General features: G+C 35.2%; 1 protein-coding gene and 1 pseudogene across 7 annotated transcripts in view; one reads left to right on the top strand and one right to left on the bottom strand.

The window, feature by feature from the left end:
* The window catches only part of SLC4A7 (solute carrier family 4 member 7), a 124,160-nt gene that overhangs the window by 81,006 nt on the left and 24,339 nt on the right, over positions 1-18,815 (bottom strand). For all 7 annotated transcript variants that reach the window (XM_030830009.2, XM_060308973.1, XM_060308977.1 and 4 more), the window contains exon 2: positions 1,096-1,177. In XM_030830009.2, the coding sequence (XP_030685869.1) occupies positions 1,096-1,177 (82 nt within the window). The remainder of the gene's footprint in view (positions 1-1,095; positions 1,178-18,815) is intronic.
* Positions 1,403-2,820, top strand: LOC115838804 (dnaJ homolog subfamily C member 9 pseudogene; annotated as a pseudogene).

Below are 18,815 nucleotides of genomic sequence, written 5' to 3'. Positions count from 1 at the left end.
AAGTGTTCAGGGTTAACATAACAGGGTAAGTTATGTCGATAACAGGCTAAGTTATGTCAATAACACCTGTCCACAGGTGAGAGGGGCACATCACATGTGGTATGCTCCTCACATACCCATGATCTGGGCTATGAGATTATAATGTCACAATGTGACATTAGACAAACCCACATTTTGGGACATTCTATTAGTATCTAACCACTACTCTTCCAAATGTCAAGGTCATGAAAAAGGGGGAAAGATCTAGAAATTGTCATAGATTACAGGAGACTAAGGAGACCTGGCAACTAAGTGTCCTATCACAACCTGAGCTGTTCAACGGGATCCTGGGACAGAAAAAGAACATCAGTGGAAAAACTAGTAAAATCTGAATAAAATCTGTAGTTTAGTTAGTAGTATTGTATCAATGTTAATTTCTTCATTTTCATAAACTTACACCTAAATAAAATGTTAACATTAGAAAAAGCTGGGTGAAACGTATACAGGGGACACTCTGTACTACCCTTGCAACTCTTCTGTAAATCTAAAATTATTTCAAAAAAAAGAAAGAAACAAAAAAGCCATTTGTCAGGACTTCTTCCGGCTCAGGAAAAACAGATTGGCAAATAACTCATTTGCTACACAATTCTATGCTGAGGTTTTTATAAGTACTTTAAAAGGCTGATTAACAGACATATAAAATGAACATTTAGATGACAACCAATCATAACTGTGGCTTATTAGTCTGGCACGCTATAGTTTGCTCATAATTCAAATTACCCAGGCTGTTAGAAAAACAATTAAAGAATTAACTCATTTTATAATTGTGGCATTTCAATTTCCAAGATAAGTAATGGTAACCATCAGTAAAGTTTGAAAAGCATTCTGATATTTATATTTCAGGGAATGTTCTATTTGCAGATATGGGTAGTGGTTAAATGGGGTTTTGCTGTATTATTCTTCTTTAAACTATATTTAGAAAAGTGCTGAACACTCTTCTAAATGTATGCTCTACAATGACAACAACAAATATTTCAACAAATAATAGGTAAAGGACACTAACAAACATTCATTAGTAATTTATCCTGCTAATCAAGTTATTTTAAACAAACTTACTTTCTAGTTCTTCTTTTTCAAACTTGGTGTTCACAGTTGAGCTGGTTTTGCCAAGATCTACAACAGCTTCTTCATCGGGACCCTAAAAAGAAATTATTCCCATTCACTCATGAAATCAATATATACTGAGGACCTACTTACTAGGGTGTGTTATTTGAGACAGCCAAAAATATGTAACAGATTGCCTTCCTCTCAAAGAACTGAATTCGTAATACAGCTAACTGTATTCTTTCAAAAGTATGTTTATAGGCTTTTTTTTTTTTTAATCCACAGAAGACCATTCAAAAATCTCATGGAAAGAACTGAAATGACAAAGATTTTTCACTGGTCTTCTATGGAAGTTACTGGTAACTGGTACACATACTCACTTCAATGGAACAACCCTCCAGATCAGAAATTAAAGAAAATCGGGGATGAGGGAAACCCTTAGATAGCAATATAGAATACTTTTTTTCTTTCCTTCTTCTTCTTTTTTTTTTTTGCTCCTAGGTACTCTTAACCAAAAAAAAAAAAAACCCCGCTTATTAGCTCAGCTACATTGGATATTGGATTGGATTATGGTTAAACATATAATGATCAAAAATAAGTCCATAGACTTAACATGTAGTATCACTTTCACTCATAAGTTACCAAGAAACAATCAAAGTTATATGAACTTTTTATTTCTCTACAAAGGAAAAGCCATGCCAAAATGTAACCTCTAAGGAGAGTCCAGCTTTGAGTTGTGGAAGTCAACCTTTACAATTTTGTTCCATTCTTCAGCTCAACAAAAAGACTAACCATATTTACTGTAAAACACTACACAGAGTATTTTTAAAAGAAAATTTTAGCTTAAATTTCCCTTCTCAACTTCTTAACTTTCAAAAGAACATTATATAATCCTCATTAACTACTTATTATGAACTTAGCATGTACAAGATTCTGCGTCACTGACTGAGACAGATGGACGAAGCCCCTTCCCTTCAGAGGTCTTAATGTGAGCTGTGGCTCACACTGGCCTCATGCCCAGCAGGGCTCTGCAGCCTCACAGACCTTCACTGCTGACGGGCATGGCCAGCAGAGCCACCATGAGGTGGCCCTACAGGTGCACCCAGACTCAGTGGGCAAGAGTGATGAGAAGGACAGCACCTGCCACTTCCAGTTCCTCAGGGAAGTCTGTTCCGTCTTAAGTGACAAAGACGAGAGAGCAGAGTACAACGAGCAGGGGACAGTGGATAAGGACTCCGCTGTACTCAACCATACCTGGGACTGGGACACACACTGGAGGAGGACACTCAAGGTTCTGAAAAGATAGACAAAGGTTCTGAGGAAGAGCAGACTGATGTGACAAAGGCCTATCTGAACTTCAAGGGTGACATGGATCAGTTTGTGGAGTGTGCATGTGTGTAGTACAGAGGAACCCAGAATATGGAACCTCATTTGGAAAGGCACTCATACTGGAGAAATCCTGTCCCACAATGCCTTTGTCAAAGGATCAAAGCAAGAGATGAACGGAAGGAAAAGGATGGCCCAGGAAGAGGCTAAAAAAACACAGAAATGAGCAGAAAGGAGCGAGGGATTGATGAAGAGGTAGATGACCTAACCAGCCATTCAGGGCAGGCAAAAGATGGGCAACTGGAAATGGATGATATTCCTGCTCAGAAAGAAGCAAAGTACTACAAACCTCCCAAAGGAGAAGAGGAAAAAAACCCCAACAGCTTTCAAGAAAGAAAAGAACTAATCTAATTTGTTCTCTTTCATGGTCTTTATGCTTTAATTGATAACTTTATAGTACTCCACTATCAGTTTTCTAGAAGGAAGTTATTTTATCCATCAGATGACAGTCATTTTTCCCCATGGTCTCTGTGGTTGCTCACTGCCTAGCACTTCCTCTCCACTTAAAACAATAAACCAGAAGGACATATAACACAGTCAGCTTCTCACCACTTTCCATGTCCAAGCATCAATTGGAGGGCCAGTTTGTTTTAGAAAGGATCAAACAGGAGTTTGGGTAAAATGATCTTTTAAGGTCTCCTCTAACTCTTGACCTTAAAATATCTTACTTTTTGGGTATAGGGTTTTTTTTTCAGTGCATACAAAATAAATTCATATACAATTATTCCTTGCTATCCAAACTCTCAGTGTCTTAATTCTTATATCTTAAAACTCAGGAACTGAATCAATTTGATTAAATTTTCAAATATATTCCCTACTATCCAAACCCTCACTATTTGCTACCCGAAACTCAGAAACAGACACAGTATATTAAGAAAATGCAGATCTCAATATCCAAACTTACTTGCTGAAGGAAGGCTAGATATCCAAACTGTAGAATCAAATAGATCTGGAGATCAAGAGGTACTTGTATGACTCTAAAGGACTGGGATTCAATTTAATACAGGAAACTCAGAAGTTAAATGACTTGCTAAGGCTTTATATCTAAAGGACTGGGAAACAGGCTGTGTAGACCATTATACGTTTTCATATAGTAGACTAAGAAAGAAGAGACAGCTGTATGTGTGGTAACCTACCTCACAGCAGTCACACTCCCTTAATATTGAGGAAAGGCTAAAGTAGGAAACACACACACATGTACAAGAATGAAGAACTAATCATTACCATCCATTATGCATACCACACTCTAAAACCATTCCTCCAATGATGTCATGCTATTTAGTCACTAAGCATGCACAGGTAGGTACAAAAAAGAAGCTGCCTCTCAAACAAAAGACACAGATGTTGTATGATCCAAGAGGTAGCACACTGTGTATTCTAAAAGGGATTAACTGCTCCCATTCCAAACTTGCGTTTCAACAGAACAACTGCCAAGGAAGCAAAACAATATACTTAACTCTCATCCTTAACAAACAAACAAAAAAACCTCTTTTATTCATATGCAGACGTACTTACATGTTTAGATGTACTAACACTAATCAGCTAACACTATGAAACAGCTGAAGTTGGGCAAGCTCACAATATTTATTTATTTAAAATACACATACTCTTTGACCTGTAAACATCTATCACAGAAAAATACTGCCACGTGTGCCAAAAGGGGCATGTAAAAAAGAGGATGTCCATCTATTCATCTTCTCATGGTCCACTCACCTTGCTCTCCTTAGATACCCTCTTTGAAGCCTGGAGTAAGTGACTCAAAGCCAAGTGAATATATAATTTCATTGTTACTGTTTGGGTTTTCAATGAGAATGCTTTCATGCGTAACTTGTAGAAAAAACTAAGGTTAAAATTTTTGAAGTCTGGAAAATTTACAACACAACACTGTTTAAAAAAAAAAAAAAACAGGGAGGGGGTATCTGCATTCTTCCCTTAAAAACATTATCTACTTTTCAACAACTGTGAAACATGAATCAGAAAGGCACACACATTGCCCATCTCAACATATTACAAGTAATTCATCGAAATATGCAGGTGCATATGGCTATATATTGAAAATATATATATTTCCTGAGGGATAAATATATCCCTCAGAATGAAGGGATTGACGTTTCAAGGTAGAAATACACTTCTGAAAAAACACTGCATTTTTAATTCTATCACCTTAGGATAAGCTTTAAGCCATGTTTCTAAATATAGATCTAGTTAAGACACTATATAAAGTACAATTTTATTTGAGTTCCTTTTTGAAATAGATGTAAAAAATACATGTAAATATTTAAAAGGTTAAACATCAAACCACTGACACTGTGTCACACGGATGGCTGGGGAAGCAGAAACAGACAACCCTGTAGTGTTTAATTTTCTGTTAACAATAAAAATGTAATTTTGGTAATTTTTAAAAAGAATAAATTCAAGTTTCGATTTAATGTGTCAGTTATTTTTAAATCTGCATCTAGAAAAAACTCTTCTTCATTTTTTAACTCCAAGAATATAGTGGAAAACTAAAAATAGCAAAAGCAAAGAGCCACCCCCGACATCAAAATGTTTTCATTCCTAACCTCAGATGAGTAAGCCACACAAGCCAGTCCTTATAAAGCCTACCTAAAATGAAATAAAGCCAAGGCACTGGGAAAACTCAAATACATGGAAGAATAAAAAGGCACCCTAAGTATACCAATGCAAGATTGACTCACTCTAATCTTAAGAAAATTATTTTGCCTTGGTTTCAATTTCTTATTTATAAAATAAGGTAACTATCCAGAATACAACTGCTCTACAACACAGAAGACAACAGATTTAAGAATTATCCATATAAGATCACTAAGAAAGTTTAAATTCTCTTTATACGACATAACAAATGTGCAAGGTTATTTACTGCAGCTTGTAACTGGAAAAGACTGGAAACCATCCCCAGGGGCCCTTAAAAGAGGAATGGCAATGTATCTGATGGAATACCAAGCTACTAAAAAAAATTAAGATGCTATATACTGACATGAAAAATATTTAAGACCTATTATAAAATGAAATACACACAAGGTAGAGAACCACACGTACAGCATACTACTTTCTGTATAAGAAAGTCCCTAGAAGAGGAATATCTGAATTTACACAATGAACACTGAAACTGAAAGAACATACAAGCAAACAGTATAACTGGTTACCTCTGACTTCTGGATTTATTGTTTTTCTTATATTGCTTTGATTTATTTTAACCATGTGAACACAGAGGTAGACTTAAGTATAAAATCTTTTGAAAGCCATTTCACCTATCTACTTGGTCCTCATCCACAAGTGTTACTTGCCCTTGAAAGAGCTGTGAGGCGAGGTGCCATGTGAGTGTGCCAAGCACAAGGGCACAAGCACAGAAGAGGCCCACATTTTACTGAATCTAAATATGGAGACTAAAAATGCTTTCTCATCTACCATACAGCTTTAAAACTAGATTAATTAGCAAAGTCTTAACAATTACAGAAACAAATACCTATTAATTTCCTAATTAAAACTGATATGAAGATTCAAAATATATCCTGAAATAGTATTGTGGTTGTATAGGAGAATTATTCATAGGAAATGCGTTCCTAAGCATCTAGGATGAAATGCCAAGAGAAGGCAACTAACTCTCATAAGGATCTAGAACTGTATTACTTTAAGAGATTTTCAGATTTTATGATATATTATAAATTCAGACACACCTAGAGAGTTTGTTAAAATTCAGCTTCCTGTGCCCAGTGCTGGAGATGCTGACCAGTAGTTTAGGTGGAGCCCAAGCACCCGTATTTTCAATAACCTCTGTGTGATTCTGCTGCATGCCAGTCTGCACACCATGTCCTCAGTTATGTTACAGACTTAAGCTATATATATTTAAAATGCTCTTCAAGAGAGGCTGCTTCCTGCCCTTAACCATTTTAGGAGGCCTTATAGGGACCACTCTCACTTCATTCACATTGTTTTAATCCTTCAGAAAATGAAATATACATTCCAATTCACAAGAAAACACTGTAAAGTTACTATATACTTTCACTGTATTACAAGCAACCCTAAATCTATTTCTTCCAAATATTGCCAATTCCCAATCTTATCCCACCTACTACCAAGAGTTGAACTTAATATTAAAAAAACTTTAAATTTATGGGCAAAACGCTTAAGGGTAAGCAAATAACCTTTCCTAATCCAGGTAAAAGGAGAAATCATCAGTGAATACTGTTTCACAAAATAAAAAGCCAAAGAATGATATTCAGTTTCTAAAGAATTCACTTGGCATTTTTTGATTGATTCATTACTCTAAAATAGATGGATGAGACATAAAAGGTATATGGAAAATTAAAGCAATTTAAAATCACAAATTTTAAACTCAGGCAATCATGTGATTCCGACAGAAAAAAATTTAAAACCCTGGGAAAAATGCTTTGTCACCAGACAGAGGAGGAACTGGATAGATTCAGATACTGGAACACAAAGTTTCAGAAATTTTTATTTTAAATACACACCCTAAGAAAAAGTTACAAAGGGAAAAAGTGAAGAGGTCAAAGAATATAAGAGCAAGAGAACTCAAAGAGGTGTGAGGTGTAAAAACTCACAATTGACAGATTCCAATAATAAAGAAGATTATTAGTGAAACACTATTGTCAGAAACTTCATTACAGAGCACAAGAGTCATGGACAAATGGAAAGCCTCATTAGGGTCTATCTGAAATTATAAATCACAAATATTTATGGCACTCTTGCTATGAGGAGATACTTATATTCATTCCAAGTTCTAACTCAGCACACACACCAAAAAACACATAGGAATCACTTACTTTAGGTTATCGAGTATATATAAATTGATTAACAGAAATGAGGATAATAATAAAATCTATTTCTGAAATGGGCTTTTAAAAAAACTACCTCAACTTTATCAGTAACTAAAATGTATAGAAAAGTACAGGCATTCTGCACAAAAGGAAAAACACATACACAAAGATCCAGTAGATGTTTTATAGCAGAAGGTCTAGCAGGTATTCTGTCAAAATTCCCCAATTTCGGTCAGTTGGGGTTATCGTTAGCTAGGTATTTTTAGAATTCCACTGAATTTTTTTTACCAAAAATCGACAAGAGAAAACCAGGAAATCCCTCAGCAAGATGGTCTATTTGCCTATTCTTTCCCTGGTTAATACCCCTGACCATATGAATCTGATGGACCATAAAAAAAAGTCTCATTTCCTTAAATAAAGACTAGGAGTTTGGACTCATCCATTCATTCAACAAATATCTACTGAGTGTAAGTACACTATGTGCTGAGCATCATTCCAGATACGGAGGATACATCAGTGAATAAAAAACTGTAATATAATCAAATGGCCAGCTTATCAGTTAATTTACAGCTAAGGTAGGGCTCCCCATGATAAGAAATCAAGGCGTAAATGAATTATCTTCTCCATTCCTGATGAATAAATGAGGTCTCACAGACTCATAGGTATGGATGGGTTTTACTTTTCCATTTCAATCTTCTCATTTTACACACACACACACAGACACACACACACACACCCCACAGAGCTTAAGGGACTTGTTCTTTATCCAGGAGACAAGAGACCAAGGTCACTGTAATACAAGCTGAGAATACACAGTACTTTATAGTATTTATTAAAACTTGTAATTATATATTTATGTAACTAGCTGCTTAACTGTTTCCCAGCCTGAACAATAAGCTCCAAGAAGAAGGGAATCATGTCCATTTTGCTCACCACTGTCTCCTCAACATCAAGCAGGGCCTGGGCCTTGGTTAAATACTCATTGACTGCTGTGTATATTCCAAAGGACAAGACACTGGGCTAAAAAATTTATATTGGATACACTTAAGGCCTCCTTATGAACACAATTAAAGCTTAAACATAGATAGGTACTCAATAGTTTGGAATTTAATCAATCAGTTTATAAACAAAAAAGCCCAGCACCAACACATGATAAAATCAAAATTCAATTCACTAGTAGGAATTCCCAGCAAAATCTAATCTAAGTTTTGTATCAAACAGGTCTTACCAATATCTCTCATAGTCATTTATCCTGCCTGAAAAGCCAAAATTCACAATTTGTACTGTCTTGGTCAAATGATAAAAATGAGACTTTAACATGCCAAAGGCATATTAGGGGGAAAGGAGTGTTAAAAGATTATTTAACAATAAAGTCATAAACCTAGGCTATTATCCTCTTCTGACACCTGAGGTTTACGAAATCCATTATTAAAACAGCATCAGAAGATCCCTATCACAAAGTAATTTCTTCATTATAAGACATATGGCTACAGCCCAAAAGTAACACCTCCCATAAATTATGATTATTAACCATGTAATTTCAGTTATCAAATACTTCGGTTTAGCTTCAAAACATATTTAACCATTAAGACAAAGTAATTTCTTTCCTAACATCTTAGCCATATAAAACTGCTTAAAGCCTCATTCAAGTAATACTAACTAATCAAAAAATGAATTCTACAGAATAATAAAAATGCTACAGACATTGTTAATATAACACAAGGATCTACTCCTTTCAGCAGATGACTTCCACAGCCAAGGACACAGAGGATGATACTATTCTAAGCCAGTGCTAGTAAGCCTGACATTTCTTCAAGCTTCACTATTAAACTCTGAAAGATTCAAACTTGTTCATAAATAAAACACAAGATCATAACTCGGTACATACAGGTAACTTCTTCTCCAGCCGAAATCTTTCCATAGTGGTATATAAATGCCTTGTTTTTGATAGTGTAGTGCATTAAGTCCCTTGCAGAGTCCAGGGGCAGTGAGGACATAGCTGATTTAGGTCACTGTGCTTTACACAGATGAACCCTCTAAGTTGCTTTCATGGTACAACCAATCAGGGTCCTCTAAGTTACCTAATCTTCCAAGCTAATAACTACCACTTACGCAGGGTCAGAGCATAAGAGATCTGACAAGTAATACACACATTTAGTTATAACTGAAAATACCAAAAGAAGAATGTAGCAACCAGTTTTCAACTGAAACCTTTCTATAACAATTAATTCAAAAGAAAGCATACACTAAGGATATATGTAATGGGTGTGTGTATTTTTTTTTTTAGAGAATAAATTTTCAACAACATAGTTAAATCTAGCTCTTAATTTCATTTAAATTCAGGAAAGATCCAAATATATTTTCGCCTGAAGAGAGTTTTGCCTTTTTATCATTACTATATTTATACCAACTTATTGTAACCATATACTAATAACAGGATTAATAAGTCATATTGTGGCTTTAATTATCATTTTACTCCCAGTTAAGTATTCATATGGATAACAGCTAAAAGGGAAAAGGTAATAAGCAGCACCCCTCTAACCTTCGGACTCAAGATCTCTTTCCACCCTTAAAGACTACGTAAGACCTCAAAGGGCCTTTGTTTATAAAGTTTACCATCTATACTAACGATATTGGAAGTAAAACTAAGAAAACTTTAAAATATTTATTTAAATTCATTTTTAAAAATAAGCCATTACATGTTAACATAAATAACATTTTAGTTAAAAAAATTTTCAAAAACAAAACAAGATTTAGTGAGAATAGCTTTTACATTTTTTCAAATCTCTTAATATCTGACTTAAGAGAAGATGATTGGATTCTCATATCTACTTCTGTAAGTAGAAGGGCACCCGTGAAGCCACCACCAGGGAAGCCCAACAAGTAGTCATTCTTAAAGGTTAGGTTGCAAGGTGGAATCTGAAACCATTTCAAGTGAATGTTTTACATACTGCTACACTAAAATCCATTGGTCTATCATATACTTTGAATGGACCTCTCATCCATTTGTAAAATTTCACACTTCATTATACAATATTTTTAAAAATCACATTTGTTAATATTATCAATCTCGTAAGTTTTAAGTGTTGAGAACAGATACGTTTTTCAAAATTATAATTTTGTTTTATGAAAGCTAGACTCATTATCATTAGTAGCAAGTACCATGAGTTGTTTTTCTTGAAGTGACAGGCTCACTTCATTTCTTTCTGAGGAAGTATCTGTCGAAGGTCAAGTCTGAATAACCATAGTTAGTTTGTCCGTTCTTTCAAGTAAAAATGGCATCCTGAGAAAAAAAGCAGCTAGAGGAGCTCACAATTCAAGCAAACACACCAGAGCTTTTTCTCCAGACAACCCACTGTACCTCAGTATACAGATGTATTTCTATGCATGCTTCCTATTCTGTCATTTGGAATATTAAAGCAATGTGTTCTCAAAGGCTCAGATTTAACAAAATCATAAGTTTTTACTGCTTCATCAAGGACATTCTTTTCTTCAGTGAACAGTTTTGTTTTGCTTTTAAACGGAGAGTGCCTGGTGGTGCTGCCTGGTGCCTCCCTGAGTCTCACCCAGCACTGCTCCCACACCATCCGCACAAACTTCAACCCAGGGGAAAAAGGGAAGTAGTGTCCCAGTATTATTGTGAAAGTAATTTTGATCTTGCAGATCCTCTGAAAGGATTTCAGGGACTGGCAGGGGTCCCTGAATAGCACTTTGAGAACGATTAAAAAATTCAGGTTTAAAATACAGAACTGGGCTTCCCTGGTGGCGCAGTGGTTGAGAGTCCACCTGCCGGTGCAGGGGACATGGGTTTGTGCCCCGGTCCGGGAAGATCCCACATGCCTCGGAGCGGCTGGGCCCGTGAGCCATGGCTGCTGAGCCTGCGCATCCGGAGCCTGTGCTCCGCAACGGGAGAGGCCACAACAGTGAGAGGCTCGCGTACCACACACACACAATAATAATAATAATAATAATAATAATATATATATATAAAAAATAGAACTGAAGAATTGTAGGTGAATATTCTTTTCATTTTCTCTATGATGCTGTTTGTTCAATGAATATTTTAATGTGTATAGAAGGAGAGAAGATTAAAAAGTATTATCTTGTTATTCTGTTTTCTAGAAAAATGATAAAACATATTTATTATACCTATTATGTGCTAAAACTATGCTAAACATTATCATATATATTATACAGCACATTCAGATATTTCATTTTCTCCTCTCAGCTCTGACTAAAGCTCAGAGAAGTGAAGTCACTTTTCCAAAGTCCCAGAGCTAGTAGGCAGTGGATTTAGGATTCAAACCTAGTCCTTCTCAATTCATACTTTTCTTCTACTCCAACTACATATAATAAAATTTAAGAAAAAATTTTCAATAATAGTTGAATAAAACAAAATTCTAACTGAACACAGATGAATAAAATAAAACGTTTACTGAATTCAAATAAAATGTAATCTAAATTAAATCAGAAATATGTTCTGTGAATAGACAGACTTGCTTCCTGGTAAACAAAGCAAACAAATGATAATTTCTATAGAAATATCTATATCCCAAAAGTAAAGTCTTACTACCAGCTAATCCTGTAGAACTTACTGACAACATGCACCAAATAACAAAATAAGAAGTTTAAATTGAAATAATATATATCAAACAAAAAAACACTTTATTTTATTTTATTTTTATTTTTTGTGGTATGCGGGCCTCTCACTGCTGTGGCCTCTCCCCCTGCAGAGCACAGGCTCCGGACGCGCAGGCTCAGCGGCCATGGCTCATGGGCCTAGCCGCTCCGCGGCACGTGGGATCTTCCCGGACCGGGGCACAAACCCGTGTCCCCCGCATTGGCAGGCGGACTCTCAACCACTGCGCCACCAGGGAAGCCCAAAAAAACTTTATTTTAATCTTCCATGATCTATATGAAACAGTAGATACCAGGCAAAAGACATGACACAGCCTTCAAGTACAGCTTTGGTTTTAGTAAGCTTCTCTAAGAACTGGAGACCCCAATGACATCAACAGCTACAATAAAAATTTTTAAAAACTTCAACCCTTCTATGATTTACACTTGGCAAATGAACATAAATCTGAAGAAACAAATAAAAATGTATGTTATTCAGTGATTTTTAAAATCCTCAATACATCAATCCTGGAGTAAAGAACATCTACAAACAATTAGGTTCAAAACCAATTTCCACAATGACTTCTTGAAATTTACCTGCTGTGGAAATTCTTGGCCCTTGCCACTGGTATTTAAGAGCTTAAACTTCTGGTGTGGCACATGTCTCACGCCCACTGGATTACAAGAGCCCTCAGCATAGGGACTTAGGTAGAAGGAAGGGAGGGAGAGAGAAAAAGAAGAAGCTTAACAGGCCTCAGGGGAAAAGGAGGAATTCGGTGCATACAATTTTTTAATTTCCCAAATTGCAAAACAAATGTTATTCATCAAAATACAGAAGATCCATCTTTCCAATATGTTACCTGTTATGACACTATCCTGGGCACTACTAAACCAATATTCAAATAACAATTTTAAATCAAGTTTTACAGGTTAAATAGAAAGGTAAAGTCAGTTTTAGTCTACTACTTTCTTGAAAAATAAAGATATTAACTCAAATATAAACTCAGGAATTTTAATCTGGCTAGTCCTTTAAAGATTTCTTTTCAGTTTTATTTTACAGCAATACTTAATCCTTTTAAACCAATCTATTGAGGTATGACTGGCATGTAAAAAGCTATACATATTTAATATATACAACTCGATTGAGTTTGGGGTAAGTATACACTCATGAAGCCATCACCACCTTCAAGACCACAGACATATCTGTCACCTCTCAAAGTTTCCTCCCAGCCCCATATTATCATTATTATTTGTGTGTGTGTGCCTGTTCATGTGCGTGTTAAGAACACTTAACTTGTAAGATCTACTCTTAAAAAATGTTAAGTATACAATGTGGTACTGTTAGCTATAGGCACTATGCTGTACATATTACTTATCTTGCTTAACTGAAACTTTGTACCCTTTGACCATCACCTCTTCATTTTCCCCACCTCCTAGACCCTGGCAACCACCATTCTACTCTCTGTTTCCATGATTTTGACTATTTTAGATTCCACGTATAAGTGAAATCAGACAGGATTTGTCATTCTGTATCTGGCTTATTTCACTTAGCAATAAATATGTTTACACGGATCAAAAAAGTCTCACTTGTTCCCTTGGTTTCTCTGCCCGATTTTCAACCTTTTCTCCATCTTCATAACACAAATATAAGCATATATGCATATACACTTACCAAAAAAGGTAGCTACGTACAACTCATTGTTGTATACATAACTTACTTTTTTCCACTTAAAAATCCTTGTTTTTTCTGCATCAGTATACGGAAACTACATTTTAATTTTTATTTATTAAATTAACCTGTGTATAGTAGAAAAATTCAAGTCTTACAGAAGTGTTCCCAAATAAGCATTCCTCCCATCCCACTTCCACTGACCAAATATAACTACTTTCTGTTTCTGCCTTATAATTGTTCTTGGTTGACATCATAATTTTAAATAATGTACCATTTGAGACAATATCTGTTTATTCTACAAAAAGAAAAATTAGATTTTTTTTCACCCACATATACCTTTTTCACTTACAATCTCCCTTCCACATCTCGGTTTTAATTAGATTTTCATTTTTATATCAAGATTGATAACACTTACATTCTCCATATTTATAATGAAGTCTTCTAAGCTGTGTCCTCTAGCTAATTCTAAAATTTTAAAACCTGTGCTCAAAAGCATTTGAAGGCACATGTGCATGCACTACCCAGAAGTACATGGAGGTAATGCCCTGGGTGGCCACCCCTAACCAGTGGGGTTTGGGAAGCTGATAAATGCTTTGCATGCCTCCTCCATCCTTCAGGCAGACAGGTCTGAGACACAGTACACAAGGGTCCTCTGAGGGCCTGCGGGACTGAGGGCCAGCCACTCACTGCAATGGCCAGTCTCTCACTTATGCTCGCAGAGGCTTCCTCGCATCTCTTTAATTCCCTGTCCCTCACTCTTGCTTCTTGATCTCACTTCACAAATAAATTACCTGCAGAGCCCTTGTCTCAGACTCTACTTCTGGGAAAACCCATGCTAACACATCCAACAAAAATGTATACATACATGCACCAAAAAGACATGTAAAAGAATGTTCATAGCAGCATTATTCATAGTAATATGAAACTGGAAATGATCCACATATCCAAAAACAAGAATACAAATAGATTGTGGTATATTCATACAATGTAATTCCATGAAACAGTGAAACTAAACAAACCACTGCTACAGGCAAGAACATGGATAAATCTCACATAATCTTGAGAGAAAAAAGCCAAACATATAAAACTATTCTTATGTTTTTAGTCAGGATAGTGTTACAGCAGGAGGGAGGAAGCAATGATGCGGAAGATGCTTAAGGAGGTCTTTCTGGAACGCTAGCAATGTTCTACTATTTCTTTTCTAAAGTGATAGTTACATGGATTTGTTTACTTTCTGATAATTGGCCACATTTACTATTTGTACATGTTTATGTACGTTTTACTTGAATTAAAAATAACTAAAATAAATAACTACATTATCACCAAGAAACAGAACAAGAAAGAACTTTGGAAAATTAAAAATAAGATTTTCAATGTATAAAAGGGCTAAGACTTCGAAGATAAAATATCTCAAACAGTGTAATAAAAAGAAGAGTTGGAAAACATTAAAGATAAGAGAGATAAACAATCAACCAATTCACAAGGTTCAACTTCCAAATAGTATGAGAGCTAAAAAGGGTAAACAGAAAATGGATTAAAGGAAATTATTACCTAAAATAAACTATGAGAATTTGCTAGAATGAAAAAGAGATATGAGCCTTTAAACTGAGCAGGCCCTGAGTGACAAGTGCATTATCTTAGGTAATAACTGTAGACTCTCAGGGAAATGTGGGTTTAAAAATGAATGTTATAGAAGGAAGTGGAGGAAGAGGACAGAGACTATTATCAAGTTGGAGTTGTGAACACATTCTCTTGCTCAGCCTCTCATATTTCCAGGAGCTTTTATAATTGCTTTTGTTTGTTTTACATTCCCTGCCTGTTATGGACTGAATTGTTTCCCCTAAAAATTTATTATATTGAAGTCCTAACTAAAAATAACAATAATAATAATAATTGGGAATATTAGGTTTACTTAAATACTATCTGACTCAGAATCAAGATTAATGACTGGACCAACAGAAAAAGAGACCCTCTCAAACATTAAAGTCAAGTAGGTCCCTTTCCTTGTGACTTAAGTATAATGGGAATAAAAAGAACCTGCCTAAAAATGATGAGATTATTGACCAGTTACCGAAAGCAAACATATTAAAGTGCAAAATACTAAAGAGTTCACTCTTTATATATAGAGTCATAAGTCTCCACTATCTCTAGGATAATCCATCAATTTGTATGCTGTAGCTAATGTAACAAAGAAACAGAATTTTAAAAACCCAAAATTATCTTTATTTGCAGATGATATCATTGTGTACCTAAAATACAATAGATTCCACCAATTAGCACAAATGAAAAGATTCATTTGATGGCAGCCAGTTACAAGATAAATAAACACCAATAGCTTTTCTTTAAACTACAGATAGCAAACTAGAGATAGAGGTAGAAAAAGATCCTATAAGGATTTTTGTCCTATAAGGACAAAATGATAAACTACATAGGAATAAATTTAATCTAAAAAAACTATAAAATTTTATTGAAGGACACTAAATAATCTAAAGATACTCTATTCTCCTGGGTGGGTAGACTTTAAATATACCAAGAAAAAAATAATAAAGCTTTCTATACTAACATAGAAATTATAAAGTGAATCGGAATCCCAAAGGGTTATGTTTATCTTTTTTAAATGATTTTGAAGTTTCCATAAAAACTAGAATTCTCAATAAAATCATGAAAAAAATAAGGGAGCACTATGCCTAATAAATATTCCAATATACCAAAAAACTATGGTAAGCTAAACAGTATGGTACCAAAATGGAAACAATTCAATATAGTAAATATTTTCAAGACAAAACAGAATGAAGAAACAGATTAAATATATATTGCAGGAAGGACCACTTGGCTCTCCAATTTGATGAAGCTGTCTACATCAAACCACAGGTAAAAATAAATTATAATGGATTAAAGATAATTTGAAGGGTAGTATTTAAAATTTAGAATAGTACTTTATATTACTGGAGTGGGGATGTATTCTTCGGCAAGATGAGAAACCTAGAAGTCATAAAGAAAAAGACTGATCTAGATTTTTTTACTGTATTTAAAAAAAAAAATTCGGACTTCCCTGGTGGCGCAGTGCTTACGAATCCACCTGTCAATTCAGGAGACACGGGTTCGAGCCCTGGTCCAGGCAGATCCCACATGCTGCGGAGCAACTAAGCCCGTGCACCACAACTACTGAGCCTGCGCTCTAGAGGCTGCAAGCCACAACTACTGAGCCCACATGACACAACTACGGAAGCCCGTGTGCCTAGAGCCCGTGCTTCACAACAAAAGCAGCCAGTGCAATGAGAAGCCTGTGCACTGCAACGAAGAATAGCCCCCACTCGCCGCAACTGGAGAAAAGCCCACCCGCAGCAATGAAGACCCAATGTTGCAATAAAATAGATAGATATCTAGAAAGACAGATAGATAGTATCTACAAAAAAATAAAAAATCCAACATTCGTCTAAAGCAAAGAAGACAATAAAGAGACAAGGTAGAACAAGAGGAAATATACGCAGTATAACAGACATGGCATTAAATATTTGTAATCAAGAAAATTCTTGATTTTACAGGGAAGTGAAAGGAATACAAAAATGGACAAAGAATGTGAACCAAGTAATTCCATTAAGAGAAAATACAAATGGCCAATAAATAACCACATATTAAGATGGATACTCTCACTGGTGGTTCAACAAATTTTATCCATCAGATTAGCAAAAAAAAACAAAAAAAAGTCTAACATCTAAAGCTCACAAAGGCAGGGAGACACAGAGACACTCTCATACTTTCTAGTGGGAATGTAAGTTGCTCAAAACTCTCTGGAGAGTAAGCTAGCAAGAATTCATTTAAAATTTTGAGAATATCCTTTGTGTAGCAGTATCACTTTTGGGTACCTACTCCACATAAAGATGCGGTCAAGAATGTTTACTGTTCAAACTGGCAAAAACAGAAAACAACCTGAAAGTAAATAAATATGGGAATGGCTTGTTACCGTGGAATATTATGAAGTATAAAGATGAGACAGAACTACAAGCTCCCAGTCAAGCAGTCAGGAATATATTGGTAAGGAACAAGCAAGTTGTAGAGTTATATGCTTACTATGATCACATTTTTATGTTTTACAAAGGATAAAACTATTCTAGGATAAGGTATTACTATCTTAAACATATAAAAGAATAAATTTAGGCTCTAAAATTAAGTAATTTTCCCAAGGCCCCACAGCTGTACGTGGAGAAGCTAGAATTTAAAATCATGTCGTTGCCTGCAGGGACATGCACTTTTCAGCAGGCCACTTACAAACATTATTTTTAATTCTCACTGTAAGAAACTCTGTAAGGTAAACTGGCTGATCATTTTCCAACCCAGGTCCATCTGACTTCACAGCCTAAGCTCTTTCCGCTAGGCCACATACCTTCCCCTAAGTTATATTACATGTAATTTTATTTGCTCATCTGCCTTATTTTAGGGAATTATAAGTAAAATATAAAGTATTCAGTCACAAAAACATTCACCTAATTATTTTTGAATGCTTTAAATGTATTAGAAATTCAGTAACAGCTAGTAACTACCATAAAAAGCAAAAACTTTAACAAAATAAAATCAGCATCAATATTATAATAAATACGTGAAGATATTGTTTTAATTTGGTTTCCACAGAGATATTTGAAGCAAGCAGCCAAGAAAAGAAGAAAAGCTCCTGTAAAACAAATGGAAACCTGTCTAATTTTAAAACACGTTTCAAAGAGTAGCACTGCCAGTCCACACCTTTCACCGTTGCTAAATATCACCACTCACACCAATTCAGTTTTCACCACCTATCACTAGCCTTCACCAGTGTAGTATAAGCTCTCCATCTGGTGGCCATCATTAGACATGTGGATTTTTTCTCTCACGCTGTGTTTATGATGAAGAGCAAAGAAACTGAGTTTGAAAAAACTTCCCTGACAGTTTTTTTTAAAAAACCTGGACATTTAATTTCATTCAACAAACACTTAAATACTAAGAAGGTAAAAAACTATTGAATATTCCGTTTATATATTAGGATATTCAGGATATAGTGGAGTCAAATTCTTCATATGGGCATTTATACTTACCACTGAATACTCAACGTGTTACAGTGAAATAGAATTCCAGTCATGTTTTTAACGCTGTTTCAAATACCTGCAGCATTTTGGAATTTTGTTTTTAAACATACTTAGAAGTATATCTGTAATTTCATGAGAATTAAACAGTTGAAGAATCTAATTCACAGATAAAATATAGTTAACACAGGATAAAAATTGTCTGTT

This window comes from Globicephala melas, chromosome 11 (assembly GCF_963455315.2).
Source record: "Globicephala melas chromosome 11, mGloMel1.2, whole genome shotgun sequence".
NCBI classification, from domain to species: domain Eukaryota; kingdom Metazoa; phylum Chordata; class Mammalia; order Artiodactyla; family Delphinidae; genus Globicephala; species Globicephala melas.
Note: the sequence above shows the minus strand (reverse complement) of the source record. Positions and strands in the feature narration are given on the sequence as shown.